Below are 15422 nucleotides of genomic sequence, written 5' to 3' on the forward strand. Positions count from 1 at the left end.
TATTGAAATGTTTGTACAGTTCATTTAAAGACATTTATTTTTTTGTTTAAAAAAACTGACACCCTATAGCCTTTACTCTCTGAACACCAGCAACATTGTCACATAGTCCACTTTACTGAATAGTCTCTATTTGCTGTCAGATAAGTAAAAGTAGACATAAAATTCCATGTTAACAGAATTAGCTGCAATTTGTGAGGTGATATGGCCTGACAAGTAACCTCAGTCTTTGAACACACAGCAAATGTGACAAGATAAAAACAAGATGTCAAAGCATCAGTATTGCTCATTTACGTTCTCCACTTGTGTATAAATATTTTGGGGGTGCTGCAGCACCCCCTTCTCCCGGCATCTTGGTCAGAGTCACCATTGGTGTCGTTTTAATTAGGTACAACTTGCAGGATAGTCCTTTATTAAAAATAAATATGCTTCAAAAGAATACTACATGATATTAGAAGAGGTTAGAGCAAGCCATACTGCCAATAGTTATCTTACTCGTTATTTATATATGAGAGAGGGAGAGAGAAGGGGGGGGGGGTGGACGCAGGGTGTGTGTGTCTGTATATATATATATATATATATATATATATATATATATATATATATATATATATATATATATACACACATATATACAGGGAATCACAATTGTGAGCCACAACACAAATATCTTAGCAAGCATTGGCAATGTAGTATAACTTTTTAAGATGATAAAATACTAAATGTGTATATTTATGCACTAGTGTAAAGTGAGTGGTACGTATTATCATTTTTGATTGTGGGGAGGGGACCGTGACTCACACGGGGCAAAGCCTTGAATGGGTCATGAGGTCTCATCTCGCTCAGCAATGCAATACATAGCTCTTTATACTCTTCCCATCTGTGTACATGGATATGCCACAGTTTTTTTCATGTTTGTTTTAACTAAAGTTGCTGAAACAAAACCAGAATGCAAGGGGTTAAATGTGTGCAGTATGTTAAAACCACATTCTAGAGGCCTTGTGGCAAGGGGGAAGAGTTGTTTCCATGTGTAGAGTATTTTTACACGCACCCCTTGATGCTATAAACAATGGATTCTCGAATGAATAAATTAATTGGACTTTGAACTTTGACTTGCATTGTAGTAATAAATATGTGTACAAAATTAGTAAATGGGGCACATTTATTGCAATGCAATGCCTCACACATTTATGTGCTCCTTTTTCAACCCACTAACTACCTTTAAGTTTTGTTTGATACTAATTGTATTTGTTTTCTCTTTAGGATTAAACTGGGGAAGAACTGGAAGTCAGAAAAGTATTCTAGGCTTTTCGGCTGCATTTTTTTTAGAACACTCTTCAGTCAACAATCATGGGCCACTCCGTTTCAATTATTCATAATTATTACTGCAGATAAGAAAACTGAATCAAAATGCAAACAATAAAATGTTTAAAACCATGTGTGCATGTATGTGTATCGAAGACCTTTTGGTTAAAACCGTCTTGTAACGGCCTTAAAAAAACGAGGGTTTTCTGCTACTCCTCCAGAAGGTAAATGCTGATTATCCAACAGATCTGGACTTGTCCTACCGTCACACCTTGAAAGAAAACATGCGTGAAACCGGCGAGGTATCTTAGCGCTCTAGGTGTGTGTAGTGTGTGTGTGTGTGTGTGTGTGTATAGAGTGTGTGAGAAAGTGTGTGAGTGTGTGTGTATGCGTAAACTTGTACAGTGCACTTAAACCTGCGGTTTCCATAGATTTTCGGAACTCAAGTATAAGCCTTTCTTCACTTATGACTGTACTTAGTTGACATTCCTATGCCCAGGCTTTGAGATCAGTTAAGCAGCACTGAGGTATAATGTTACAGTTACACCTCAAAATACAAGACACAGGGCTGGGGAATAATTTCTGCTTTTCTACCTCGTGCCTCTGTTTGCCTCACCCTCGTAAAGTGCCGTCCAGAGACAGCAAGCAGGCCATCAGCCAAAGGACGAGGCTGGGCCTGGACAGCACCCAGACATCCCTTCTACATTCTCTGAGTATTCTGAGAGGCGACGAAGGGTGGCGGTGTTGTTATGCAACACCCTTTGCATGGGTAAGGCACTCCGGCAGGCAAATGCTGGTTTTGATTAAGAATGAATGAATGTGGACATCAGGCCCAGCCATAATGATAGAACACAAAGATACAAACCCAATAATAAGAACACACTGACCTTGAGCACAGCCATTGCAGTGTGGGCTACAGGTCAATGTTTTTGTCAAGATCGTGCAGTCCCAGATACGTTTATTTTCTCCTGGTATGAAAATATTTGAGTAGGAGGCTCTGCGCAGAAGAATTCAGAGATGCGCTAGCAGTCACCTTCAGCACAGTCGGCATGTTTACTATTAACATACGCTGTCTGGACTCCAGTTTACTCATTCGGCGCTGTGCTCGCTCCTGTACACTCTGGCACTGTCAGGGTCACTCAGATCCCATGAATGCACCCTTAGACGTTATCAGGGGAAAAATGGGAGCTCGGGGGGAAACTACAGCAGTACTCCTCTTAACTCCTCTTAACCTCGCAGCCCCCCAACCAACACCCCAGCCCCTTCCTTTCATCCCTGGGTCCTCTGAAACACAAACCTTTTTTCTGCATTATCTTTATGTCAAAACGTCATCATTCGAACCCAAATTCATTTTTAGATATCATTAATATAAAAGACAGTGCCTGTTATGAAGGTATGCGATATTCGCAATAAAGCCCCGTTGGTGTATTTACAAAGAAATATAGTTGTCAATGTAACAAAATATGAAATTCCAATGCATGCTATTTATAGTCAATAGTCCATTACACAATTAAAAATAAATTTTCCTTTGGACTTCAACATCAGGTATTCAACTCTAGTCCTATAAATGCTTCTGGTTGGAGATATCAGCGTGCAGGTGGTTCAACACACCGCCTATCATGTTCCTAAGGCTCGCTATGCCACAAGTCTGCTGCTGGAGTTTGTAGCTTCAACTCAGCCTGCCCTTTGGACCACTTAGTGTTACACACACCCTTGCAAGTCCTTGCCCTGGTAACCCTGGGTGGAGATACTAATTTGTATGTGATGGTATAGACATTGAGGTAGCAGATGAAAAAATCATTAGAAGAGAGGTGGCAACCAAGGTGCCGCACACAAGCAAGAAAAGAAAACCAAACGGTGACTGAATCGGAGTTGGTGCAATAAGCTTGAACGCCTTGTGATGGCTACAATTCACTCTGAGAGGAACACCACAAAGGGGAGCTTTGAGTGGAGATCTGCCTCCAAAGCTTTCTCAGGTACTATTTTAACAGATATAATGAAATAACTACATGGATGAGCCATACAGAGAAAGGCCAGTGAGTTAAATGCAGCTGGTAACCATTCCTGAATATTGTGGGTCTCATGGCTGAAAGTCAAATATTAAAGAAGCGAGTGACATGAGTTGCATATTGTCTCTAGCGAACATACCTGAGAGGAAGACAATCCTCCAGGGGCAATTTCAAGAAATATGCTGGAGTGCATATCACTAGCATGTGAGGCAAACCACCACACATGATGAAAGGGAACATGCTGGAATGCATGTTACCAAGAAAACAAAACTCCAGGTTCCTTACTCAAGATGCCTTAATCATGGTGGTTATGGCTCCAATAACTCCCCAGCTTGATCATTCCAACTTCTTATATATTGGCCTGCCTATAAATCAATTGAATAGACAAAGTTATTTACAATCAGCCAGACAGATTAATTTTGAATAAGCCCAGGAATTGTTACATTAGACCTCTAAGGGACCTACATTGGCTCCCATTGGAACAAAGGATTATATTTAAAGTCTGCTGCATCATTTTAGGTCTCTACTAGGCATGGGCCCCCAATATGTAATCCATAAATAATAAGAATTAAGAAATATATTTCTGGTTGGAAACTACACTTGTCTTCATCTAATTTACTATCCCAAAATTTAACAGGAATCGGATTGGTAGTGTTAGGTTCTCTGTATAATCTCCTAAAATGTGGAATTCCGTGCCCAAGGCCTAATGCCTCCTGAATGATTTCATGAGGTTCAGGAAAGAGCTTAGGACCTGACTGTTTAGGCAAGCTTAGCATGTACCATGATGTGCAAAGTAGCTCCTAGCTTGGTCTCCTTATTGCTCCTCTCAGTGGCAAGAAACTGTACAGTGTACGTGCACGTAATAAGTCTATTTAGCATACTATAACACCAGTAAGAAGCTGGAGTGCCCATCACCAGAAAGGCAAGCCACCACATGTGATTCTAGGAAACATGCTGGAATGCATAGTACCAGAATTACGAAACACCACAAGCGATTCCAGAGTATGTTGTGCTAGGAAGACAAAACAAACTAGAGATTCCAAGAAACACGGTGGAAGGCATATTTTCCAAGGAACAGAAGTTTTCTCTAGATTTAGAAGTGAATCTTAAAAAAGAACTTCAATGAAAAAGAAGAAGACCAACTCCTCTCCCACTAAGCCTCTGGCACACCCCAATCCCACTAACTTTCCATTCCCTAGTATTCAAAGAGGCAGTAGATGAAATACTTACCTTGAGAGATGGCTGTTGTGAGCACTACCTGCCACACACTACGTCCTCTATTTCTCACACTCTGTAGATACGATACCCAGAGCTTCGGAGAGGACACTTACTCCATCAACCCATCAAGTATGGACAAAAACAGGCTCGTAAGCATAGCAAATGCAGCTGCAAGAAGTTTGATGCCTATTTGAAGGATAAGCGTTGCATCTCGGCAAACTCAGAAAGTGAAATAAAACCTTACTGGGGTAGGGGCATACGGAAGGAATGGATACACGAGTCACATATTTAAAAATTGGACGTAGCAGTTGACACTGATGGAAAGTACCTCAGTAAGGTGAATGTACATAGTGTAGCATCCAAAGTGAGTGTTGCGATAAAAACACCTTCCAGCAGAATGACAGTAATATTCTAGTTGTAGGCATGAAAATAAGGTGGACAAAAGAACAAGTGAGATAAAGACCTGTCTCAGTGTAATTACACCTACTGCGCGTGGATCGACGGGTTCGGAGTATATTAAGCAAGCATGTGAGGTAGGGAGAATAAACAGAGAGATGGAAACAGTGATGGGTGGAATGGGCGAATTAATCTCAGCCGCTGGTAATTACTCTGGGCCACATTACAGGACACTTTGTTCACTGTGCTAGTCTAGAATGGGACTAACCGTATGCAAATCAGATTTTATTGACCCCCAAGTACAACAAACGATCCCAAACTGATAGGCCATACCCTAGCCATGTTCCAGAAGAGAAGCAACCTCAGGTCGTTTCAGCCTTTTTCACTATTAATAGTCACATCACACTATGTAGACAAAACCATGACTAGTAAGCAGAACAGAAAAGCTAGATGTCCTCGAAATGCAGTACAAACCACAATGTAGATTGTAGGCAGCCCATCTGCCAGTTACATTCCTTGCACACGAGTGCCCGTTCCCCACACTAGCCACCAGTGCCAGCCCCAAACAACCAGAGCTAAGTCCTCACACAACCACTAGCTCCAGCTCCTCCCAATCACCATTGCCAGATCCTCACCCAATCACTAGCCAGCGGCTCAAACTGCCAGTGTCTCTTCCGCACACTACCAGGCGTCCATTTACTACAACACAGTACGGTTTATGTTTGCTTTGTAAAATGTATGCTTTGCTTGAGGACCCGATGAGTGTTTGGTTTTCTCACTGTGAACAAGGAACTACATGCAAGCCTGCTTATATCACACATTACGACTGTCAGAGCTGGGCTTTTTTACGGCATACTTCCACTGTCATACCGCATACTTCCACTGTCAGACTTTGATGGGTTGCAACTGCTTTGTGCATGTCTTTATTGTATTGTGGCATGATGGGCTGAGAATCTCCCCTTGGGCCTGGGAAGAGTGCTTGATGCCGGTGCTGTCTGTCCTTTAGTACTGTTGAAGGTTGCCAGCACCTCACACTGCTGGTAGGTGCCAGCTTTATCGCTGTCTGCCAATGACAACTTTGCAAACATTATAAGCAATGTGAGCTTCTCTTTCACGTCACAAGTCTGAGTTCCTATTCACCCATTACACCACAGTCCGTGAATGGCGACTCCACATACAGCTCACTTGGGGACAGTAATCAGTCATCTTCTTATATGTTCCAGTAAAGGAAAAAAGTAACCAATGTAATCTCGGTATGAAATCTAAAGCAGGTGAAAGTGGTGCCAGCAAATCTACTTTAGGCGGGTAAAGCTGGGCACACTATCAATCATTCACTCAGGATTTATAGTGCCCACTAATCACCCGCGAGGCAGTCCAGGCGCTGATCAGAGAGATCTGTAATCTGATTTACAGTAAGCACAGCAATATTATCTAATATGGGTGAAATGAGTAGTGTAAATCATTCATTAATCTCTTAAAGGGCAAATTAACAGACTATCGGTTTCTGTAAAGCGGTAGCATGATTTGAGTAATCTCATGCAGTAAAAACATTGCATTAATATACTCTTTCTGAAATCCATTAATGTAATTCGAGTAGCATAATTTGGGGGAAAGTAAACTGAGAAATCTTATACTGTAACAGAATGGCAAATCAAGCAGAACCTCCTTTTGCAAATCAGCAAGGAGCAAAGTAATCAGACTAAACTGCTTCCATAATCTAATGCAGGGAAAGTAAAATGAGCTATCTTTTTATGTCATCTAGGATGATATAATTAGTCATTCTGTTATCATATGAAGTGGGAAATATTCAATATAACGTAAATCTGAGATATTCTGCAAAGTAAGATAACACAAATTGGCTCTTTTTGCAATCTGGAAGCCAGCTAAAAAAACGTATTGCGTGGTCAAGAAACCGTATGCTGTGTGTAAAATGAATGGTAAAGTAATGAGATTAATAGGCGGGTATCAAATGACGAGTAAAATCAATAAGAATATTTAATTTCTTGGTTTCAGCAAAGGATAAAGTAATCAAAATTATGTTAACAATAATCTCATTTTGTAATCCAATTCAGTTAATAAGAGTTATTTAACTTGGCATTAGAAGTATACCCTGGCAAATGTTTTTTTGGTGGGTGAAATTACAAAATGTACACATTTCGTGATACAAATTTGTGACTTTTCAAACGAAACAAAAAAAAAATTCCCATGCACAATTTTGCAATATTTTCACCAATGGGAGACACGCTTGTGAAGAAAGTGTTTCACCAAATGTTATTCATGAGCCATTCTCTTGCTAGCATCTTGTGTGACTTTTGTGCTAGGAATGCACCTGTGCAGACAACGTCACGAGACACACTGGTGAACAACGTGTAATTTCTCAAAATGCTTGGCAAGTTTCACAAAATTGTAGGTAAAATTAGTTTTGGAGACTTCATAGGTAATAACGGATTACACAACGAGAGTAATCACCTTCTGTGACACAAAGGAGGGTGAAGGAATAACAATCTAGTACGGTAATGACGGTAACTTTCGGTCATGAAATAGGGGGCTAAGTCGTAATCATGGTATCCACGTAATATCTAATGCAGGGTAAACTAATCAGAGCAAGAAGCCCCTCTGTTCCTTTGGGAACAAACACAGCTTGAGAGCAACTAGCGCACGAAACGTGGCACGACCCAAAAATATGCATCAAATAGAAGATTGAGGAACCAGTTTTATTGAAAAGGGCATAAAAAGTGCCTCTGCCCGTTAACAGTAGAAATTCGTTTCTCATCTCCTGACATTTCAAACTTTCAGGGATTATTTATTGCGCTCTGCTCATTCCTCTCTGCCCACGCTCCAAGGATCTCTACACATCTTGATGGTGTTCCAAAATACAGGAGCGCTTTAAAGGGATCTCAGCTATCCCCACTCACCTCTCCCGCAACGGTGCGTCATGGGCATATGCCACGCACATTTCTACCCCCTCCCCTTCCCCATCTTCAATAAAAACAGCGACGCGCCCCGGAAATGTTCATATTAAGTCTTTGAGTATCCACGGAAAGGGAAACGCATTTTTAAATGTACGGAATTGGCAACCCGCACACAATAAAGCCATATTTTTTAAACTAAACTCTGCGGACAGCTGCACTGAGCATTAGCGTCCCTCCTGAAGGATTTTTGGAGGCTTCGCATCTGGTTACGGAATGCAACCACAGAGAGGCCCGATTCTTGTTTACAGAACAAAAGCGGCCAGGGATTGGCTGCAGCTACATCAGTCAGTCAGTTGTCGATAAACATAAAAAAATTGTGATTGTTTGCATTTTGGAAATTCATATACTTTTAGTTCGCGCGTGATTAAAATGCTGTTGGCAGTCAGCGTGATTAAAATGCTGTTGGCAGTCAGCGGGACTCTATGTCCCGCTGACTGCCAACAGCATTTTAATCACGCGCGAACTAAAAGTATATGAATTTCCAAAATGCAAACAATCACCATTTTTTTATGTTTATCGACAACTGACTGTAGCTTTCAATGATTGCAGGGACTGCTGTAGCAAAACGAGGCATATCCTTATAAGTTATTTATTTCATTTGTAGACTCATGGACAACATGCCACTATTTATTTTATTGTTTTATAATATTATTTTGGGGTTCCCCCCACTCTTGTGTGGGGCCCCAGAGATGACCTAGACAGAAAGAGCACGTTGTGCAATGAGTTATGGGAAAAATTTTTTGTAAAAAGAATGGCCTGTAGAGCATTATGGCACAACTTGCTTAGTGCACAGAATATTATAGTGTATTGTCTGTAATACTCAGAACAGCCCCTAGAGGACACCTTAATAAAAATAACATTTATGAGAAATATGATCATGTAACCATATAGTCAGCCCCTAAAGGGCATAACAACATGAAAACAGAATAGCAAAAAGTAATGCAGTGTAACCATATATGTAGCCCTTAGTAGGCAGTGTCATACACATTTTGAGGCCTAGCGGGCCTACTGCAATACTATTACAGAGAAGGCCCTTAAACTACAAACTACTCCCAGCTTTAAACCAAAAGTACCAGCCAACTTAAAAATGGTGGGAGAGTTACTATTTTGGGGTACCCCCCAACCTAGTGTGGGGACCTAGAGATGACCTAAACAGAAAGAGTGTTTTGCTGAACGTTTTGATGGTGGTCCTATTGTCCTAGGACCACCACAGGCTGAGTTATGGGCAAAAATGTTTGAAAAAGAAATGCGCTACAAAGCAGTAAGGGGCAAGTTTCCTCAAGTGCAGTGAATATTGTAGTACTGGCTCACCAGCTGTGCAGGAGTGTCACGTTGAAATTTTCTGTATTTTTTACTGTTGCAACTGCACCAGTTTGTATATTTGCAACTGTTAAACTTGTGGTAGTCATGTAAAGAGCTTCTTAGATTGAGTTCACACTATATGAAACTTCACTCTTATGTAAAGCGCGCCTCCAATCGAGTTCGCACTGTATGAAACGTCACGTACTCATGTAAAGAGATTCTCGAATTGAGTTTGCGCTCCATAAACCTTTTTGAAGAAAAATATGAAATAAATGTAAAAAAAAATTAAAAAGAAACAGAGGCATGCCCAAAACAAGGAAGAGGAAGAAACAACATACGAAGCAGCGAGGCAAAAGAAAACAAATAGTGCGCCACACTATGGTATCTCACCAATCGTGCAATAACCCATGTAATAGGGTCAGTCTCCAAGGCGATAAGCAGCTTCAACGCGGGACAAACAAAGCATTTCTGTACAAAATCAAGGGAAATTTGAAAGGCAGGCAAACAGACTGAATGAAAGTGATGGGCATGAGATGGACGTGGTTAAAGCCCACAGACTAGATTACAACAGGTTGAAAAGAGCAGCGCTTGCGCACTGCTATGCTGAATCTAAAAATAGTAGTCAAAAGCAAAAATGTTATTTTGGTTCTAAAAACCACACAGTGCCATAGCACCAGGGGTGTATTTTGGGTGGGGAGCGGGGCTAGGAGTGTAACATCCCCTAGTAAATGTATGTTTTGCTAAATAGTTTGATGCAAAGGCTTTCAGTCGGGTATGAGGTGTCTGTCGGATTTTACCAGGAATATTTACATACATGCAAACAAATATGTACACATGCTGTCTCCCTCTCTCTCTTTTCAAAGTCTTCAAAAATGGTTATTTAAAAAAAAATATTTTGTCTCACTTGGTAATCCTACCAATCCTCAGTCCTCCCCTTTTCCACTGCCCCTTAAGCCGCTGTTGTGTGCACTGCTTGTCACATATTGTGCTTTAACATTATATACCAGATTGGTTGTTGGAAAATCTGAAGCTCAACCGCCCCCACCAGCCCCCGTCAAGTTTACTGATCAAGCTATGCTCCTGTTTAGCACTCCTTAGCATTTAAAATAAACACTGTCTGCAGATGTGCTCCTTGTGAAAGAACAGAATACCATTATTCAGGGTGATGTCAGCTAATGGTTGTAGTGGGCTTATGCACTGGCACACACTGTATATGCTGCGGTGAGTGGAAGGAAAATGTGAAAGCAACAGACCAATGGATGGCAAGAGCTTGCTGAAGGCCTCTATAAGTATATTAGATACAAGAAATGTAACTAAAATTGAAAGGTCTCAATGCCAAACCTAAAAATAATGAGAACACGTAGAAAGATACACAATTCGTCACAAATTAAAATAATAGATAATAGCCAACAATGGGTGTGTGAATGTGAAGTGGAAAGAAATGAGAGGGTCGAAGAAGAAAAAAATGAAGATGGAAAATAAAGTCCTGGTTAGTGGTGGATGAATTTTCTTACCTATGCCCATGGCTTGGATACAAACAGACTATGGTGGCACGCTTGGAATGACTGATGTGGAAAAGGAGATTATCCTATCAGACGTACGCACATTTAGAATACAAGCTCCATCAATGGCCGAACCACTGGGCTGTTCTGGAGAGGACTGATCTGTCGTTAGTGGTAGAAAGCTGATGTCCTTATGCAGTCAGGCGATGGAGAGTGGAATATGAGGCATCCCTGAAGTGCTTGAAACTGGTTCAAGACAAACACTGTCACAGAAGACCTTTTGTCATCTGCCGACAGAATAGGCAACTGTGGCAGTAGTCGTAGTGGCAATGCCTTCTTCAGCAATACATGGAGTGGGTTTTTAGATTTTACTTTATGCTGAATGAGGGAATAGATGTCTTCCTATTATTAACTATTGCAGAGAGCCTGCAATTATATTGATCATGAACCACCATAGTTTTGAAAACCCCTGATACAGTTATTCAAGTGTCAAATGTTTACAATTAATTTATATTTGAAATAGGATATGTTCTGTAATGTAAAAGTGGAAGCTAAAATGCATTCAATATTGCATATAACCTAAACACCAATACAATATTCAGTCTGTTAGGATTCCATTTCCTAATCTCCATTGCAACACCTCATAACGTCACTATGCACTCTATCCAAACCAACATCTAGGACACCATTTCTGCATTTACCATTGCTCATTTTGGTCCACACCTAGCAAAACAGAAACTATCATGGATCTTTATTATTATACTAATGTGTTAATTAGACCCAGTTAATTCCTAGATAAAGTTATGGTCTTGGCCAGTATCCCCACTACTGGATCATTGACACGTACAGCAACAGTCGCACAGTGGTGAGTAAAACTGCATTACCTTAACGCCCCCTTCCCTGCTTTCATTCATCACAAATGAGGATCCCTGCCTCCAACCAATCACTCGCCAAAATTGACAATAAAACCTCCTTCCCCCTCTGTGCCTCCTGTTTTTTTCTCGTCTTATCAGGGTACGCATTCACCGCTGGCTATAGTGCGGCCTCAGTGACAGAACCAAAATTACTGTGAGCAGCAATGAAGAAAGTTGGTAAATGTTATGGGAAAGGAGGCTTGCCTAGACAGCGGTGCTGTGCAGGGAATTCCAGCAGCCATTTTGCACAATTTACCACTTGCGAGGCAGCAGCATTGTAAGTGCAGTGCAGATTGTCCTGACGGAGTCAGGCGGCTATGTGGCGGCCAGGGTACTGCTTTTTCTGGTTCACAGTGTTGCAAGGCAACCTGGTAACCACTGCAGTGCGGGAGCAGCAAGGTAAGAAATCCAAGGAGTTTCCCCCCATATTCAGGGGATTTGTTTATAATATTTGGGCTCCATGTTTTGGCAAATGATATATGGCTGGTATCGGATGATTTGTCAGGTACAAATAGGCTGCTCGTTAGCTTACCCTTTTGTATTTAAAGAAGGTTCAGGATTGGGTTATTGTGTAGCAGTAAGTCGGGGAAGCGACAGGCAAAGAGGAAACAGGTCATTTATTCCTCATCCACTAAGAATGAAGGACCTATTACATAAAGTGTCCTAGGAGTAGCGGACAGACACCAAATACCAGTACTATTAATCCTTCTCTCATGTCATACACATAGGTGCAGGTCATGACTGAGGAAGCAGATTCAAGGGCTTTTGCTTTGGGAAAATATAAGCAAGGTTCCAAACATTTTTATACAGAGGGAGGAATGGTGTTCCTTCTCATCTGATTCAGAAAATCAACCACATAGTCAGGAAAATACCTCACGCAGGAGGAGATATACACGTAAGGCAAAATTTGGGGATTAACCACTTCCTGGAGGACAACAAAGGGGATTCACTGTTTCCACAGCATGCCAGGCCTTCCATGATGATACACGTAAGGACATGGTAATGGGTGAATTGAACGAGGATGCCATATAATTTAATCAGGAAGACAACTATTAATCCAGAAGATTGTGCCCCTTCTGACCCTTTGAATAAGAAGGTGAATTATGGATTAAGAAAGGCGTTTGCCCCAGAAAATCTAACTCTTAAAGCCAGCATGAATGTAGCATACACAGCACAGTCCTTGGTTGAAGACTTTGATAAGTTGGCATTCAGATCTACTGGCCAGTATGGATAAACAGGCAAGGCTACCGACTATCCTCGGATGTGGTCAAATCTACATCTATGTTGTCTGGGGCTGTGATTACACCCAGATGTAACCTCTAAATGAGAGAGTGGGGTAAGGATGCCATAGAAAAAAAAATAATCAGCATTGATCAAGCTCCCATTCCAATGTAAACTGCTCTTTGGAGAACAGTTGGATTCCATGATCTCCAATGCATTTAAAGACTGTAAGCACACTATCTTCCATATAAGGGGAAACCCGAGGCACCAAGAGACCGGAATAACCAAGCTAAGACTTCCCCTCAACAGGAATTTAAGCCCTATGGTGTGTGTAAGCAAAAATACCAGCCTAGGGATTTGTCTCCTAAAAATGATATGGGGTAGAAAGGACAAGCAAAGAAGAGGTCCTGACAATTTCAACTCCATCAGTTTCGGGGTCTGGCAGTAAGAAGTCAGATGCTTAGATGCTGTGCATAATTGAGGAAGGTTATGCAAAAGACTTTCTACATACACCTCCACAGACAGGTGCCAAACTGACTCATAGTCCTGTTTCAGGTCCTAGGAGAGAGGCTCTATTGAAGGGAGTGGAGGCATTACTTCGAAAGCAGGCAACTTTAAAGGTCCCCAGGGAAGAAAGGGGAAATTCCTACTCATTATTTTCTTTGCATAGAAGCCTCCAGGGATTTCAGACGAGTTCTGGGCCTCCAGGGATTTCAGATGAGTTCTGGGCCTGAAGTGGGCGAACTCCTGGGTCAGATCATGCCACATTCAGGTGGTAACGCTGCAAGCTACTAGTCCTCCCATAAACCCAGAAGACTGGTGAACATCAATAGATTTAGAAGGTTCTTACCTTCATGTTCTAGTAAGGAAATCACTCCAAAGGCTTCTGCGATTTGGTGCGGAAGAGAATCACTACCAGTTTCAAGTGCTGCGATTAGGTCCCACATCCTCTCCCTGAGTATTCACCAAATTTCTGACACCACTGGTTGCTGCTCTTCATTCATAGGGAATCTTTGTCCATCTACCCAGACGACTGGCTGATTCAGGGTGCTTCAAAAGATTCTTTGGAGCTATAAACAGAGTGGTAGAGGGTTTGCAGAGAGATGGGCTTCTGATAAAATGGCAAAAATCCAATTTGAAACCAGTCCAGGATTTGAAAATCTTTGGAGTTCAATTCTTGACTCTTCAGGGGGGTTTTGGAATCCCTGGTCCAATGAGTTATGGCATGAACAAAGAGGAGGTGCAAGTAATATGGGCCAGTGAGAGTGGCTAATGGGAGAGTACTTTGAAAGAATACCAGATCAGGACAATTAGCATACATTATAAAATTAACAAATCCCTAGCAGAATATTTTTTTTATGGTTATTGACAAGGACAAAGTCAATGTAAACACCAAGGTTCAAAACAGTAAGGAAAAAGCGAAGCTTGGATAGTTGCAATCTAAAAGACATGTGAGAAATGACTTGGTGAGACAAGCAAAGAAATGGCTGAGGGTACAAGGTGTGCACATTCCGGTATTCTCAGAAATGCAAGGAGCATGGGAGTTGCTAGAGTGATAAAAAGCATAAAGGGGCGAAAGATGAGCCACTTGTAAAACGGGGCCATCTGAACCTAAACAGGGAAAGCCACTGATCCAAGAAGTCAGATTGAAAACCATGGGTAGATTAGCTACAGAGGAATATGCTGGCAGTTATGGCCGTTATGCTGCAGAATATCTGATTTTGGAGTCACATAAGCACCTTCTGCAGGAGCTAACTGAAATTAGCTTGCATCATTACAAACAGAAACAGGAAAGTAGCACCCTTCTACCCCCTCTCCAAAAAAAAAAAAAAAAAAAACTCGAATCGGTTTAAAGGTTCACTGCAGTATGTTAATAGTACGAACATACTTATTAGTCACTTGTGGGCTGCAGTAGTCGACATCTCTACCGACCACAATCCCACTGAGAACTACTTAAGACTTGTTAAACACCTGCTGCAAAGCTGCTGATTCTACAGCTAAGCTTCTGAGTTGCTGGGCTCCTGATGCTTCAGAACTGGTGCTGCTGATGAGCTCCTAATGTCCCTGAGCTTACGTTGTAGCTAATACCACCAGGACTACACAGAGGTAGGGCTGTTAAAAATTACTGTACAAAAGTGAACTTTCTGCTGTGCATTACTTCTGAAAAGACATACTCCCTCCGTAAGTGCATGGGCTCACACTTACAGGTCCACAGTGGGATAATTATCTCACAAAGAAGGGAAGCCTCAGGATCTTTCTTTGACTAACTGGTTGACCCATAACTAAATATGCCAAAACCCATTTTAAAACACCTTAGGCGAGAACCTCCAAGAAGAGATGACTGTCATCCCCTTGGTGAGAATACATATTATGCTGCCAGCTTTTGCGCACTGGACGCCTATGGAACTCCCAACCATCCAGAAGTCCACACTTCCACGCAGTATGTTTAAGTGACTTATCCTCCTTGATTCGTGACAGTGACTGAAAAAGTAAGGTACTGTCTCCCCCCCCCCCCCCTCCGCCCTCCACGTGGCCTTTCTCATAGTGGTGCATAACGCTGCCAAGCATCTCTGAGGACACTTAGAG

General features: G+C 41.6%; 2 protein-coding genes across 3 annotated transcripts in view; one reads left to right on the forward strand and one right to left on the reverse strand.

The window, feature by feature from the left end:
* LOC138249151 (amelogenin, X isoform-like) overlaps positions 1-1434 on the forward strand; it is a 14318-nt gene extending 12884 nt beyond the window's left edge. Inside the window, exon 6 of the mRNA XM_069203161.1 lies at positions 1261-1434. Within this exon, the coding sequence (XP_069059262.1) occupies positions 1261-1266 (6 nt within the window). The 3' untranslated portion in view covers positions 1267-1434. The remainder of the gene's footprint in view (positions 1-1260) is intronic.
* ARHGAP6 (Rho GTPase activating protein 6) overlaps positions 1-15422 on the reverse strand; it is an 866594-nt gene that overhangs the window by 591215 nt on the left and 259957 nt on the right. The window lies entirely within an intron of this gene.

This window comes from Pleurodeles waltl, chromosome 8 (genome assembly GCF_031143425.1).
Source record: "Pleurodeles waltl isolate 20211129_DDA chromosome 8, aPleWal1.hap1.20221129, whole genome shotgun sequence".
Lineage (NCBI taxonomy): Eukaryota > Metazoa > Chordata > Amphibia > Caudata > Salamandridae > Pleurodeles > Pleurodeles waltl.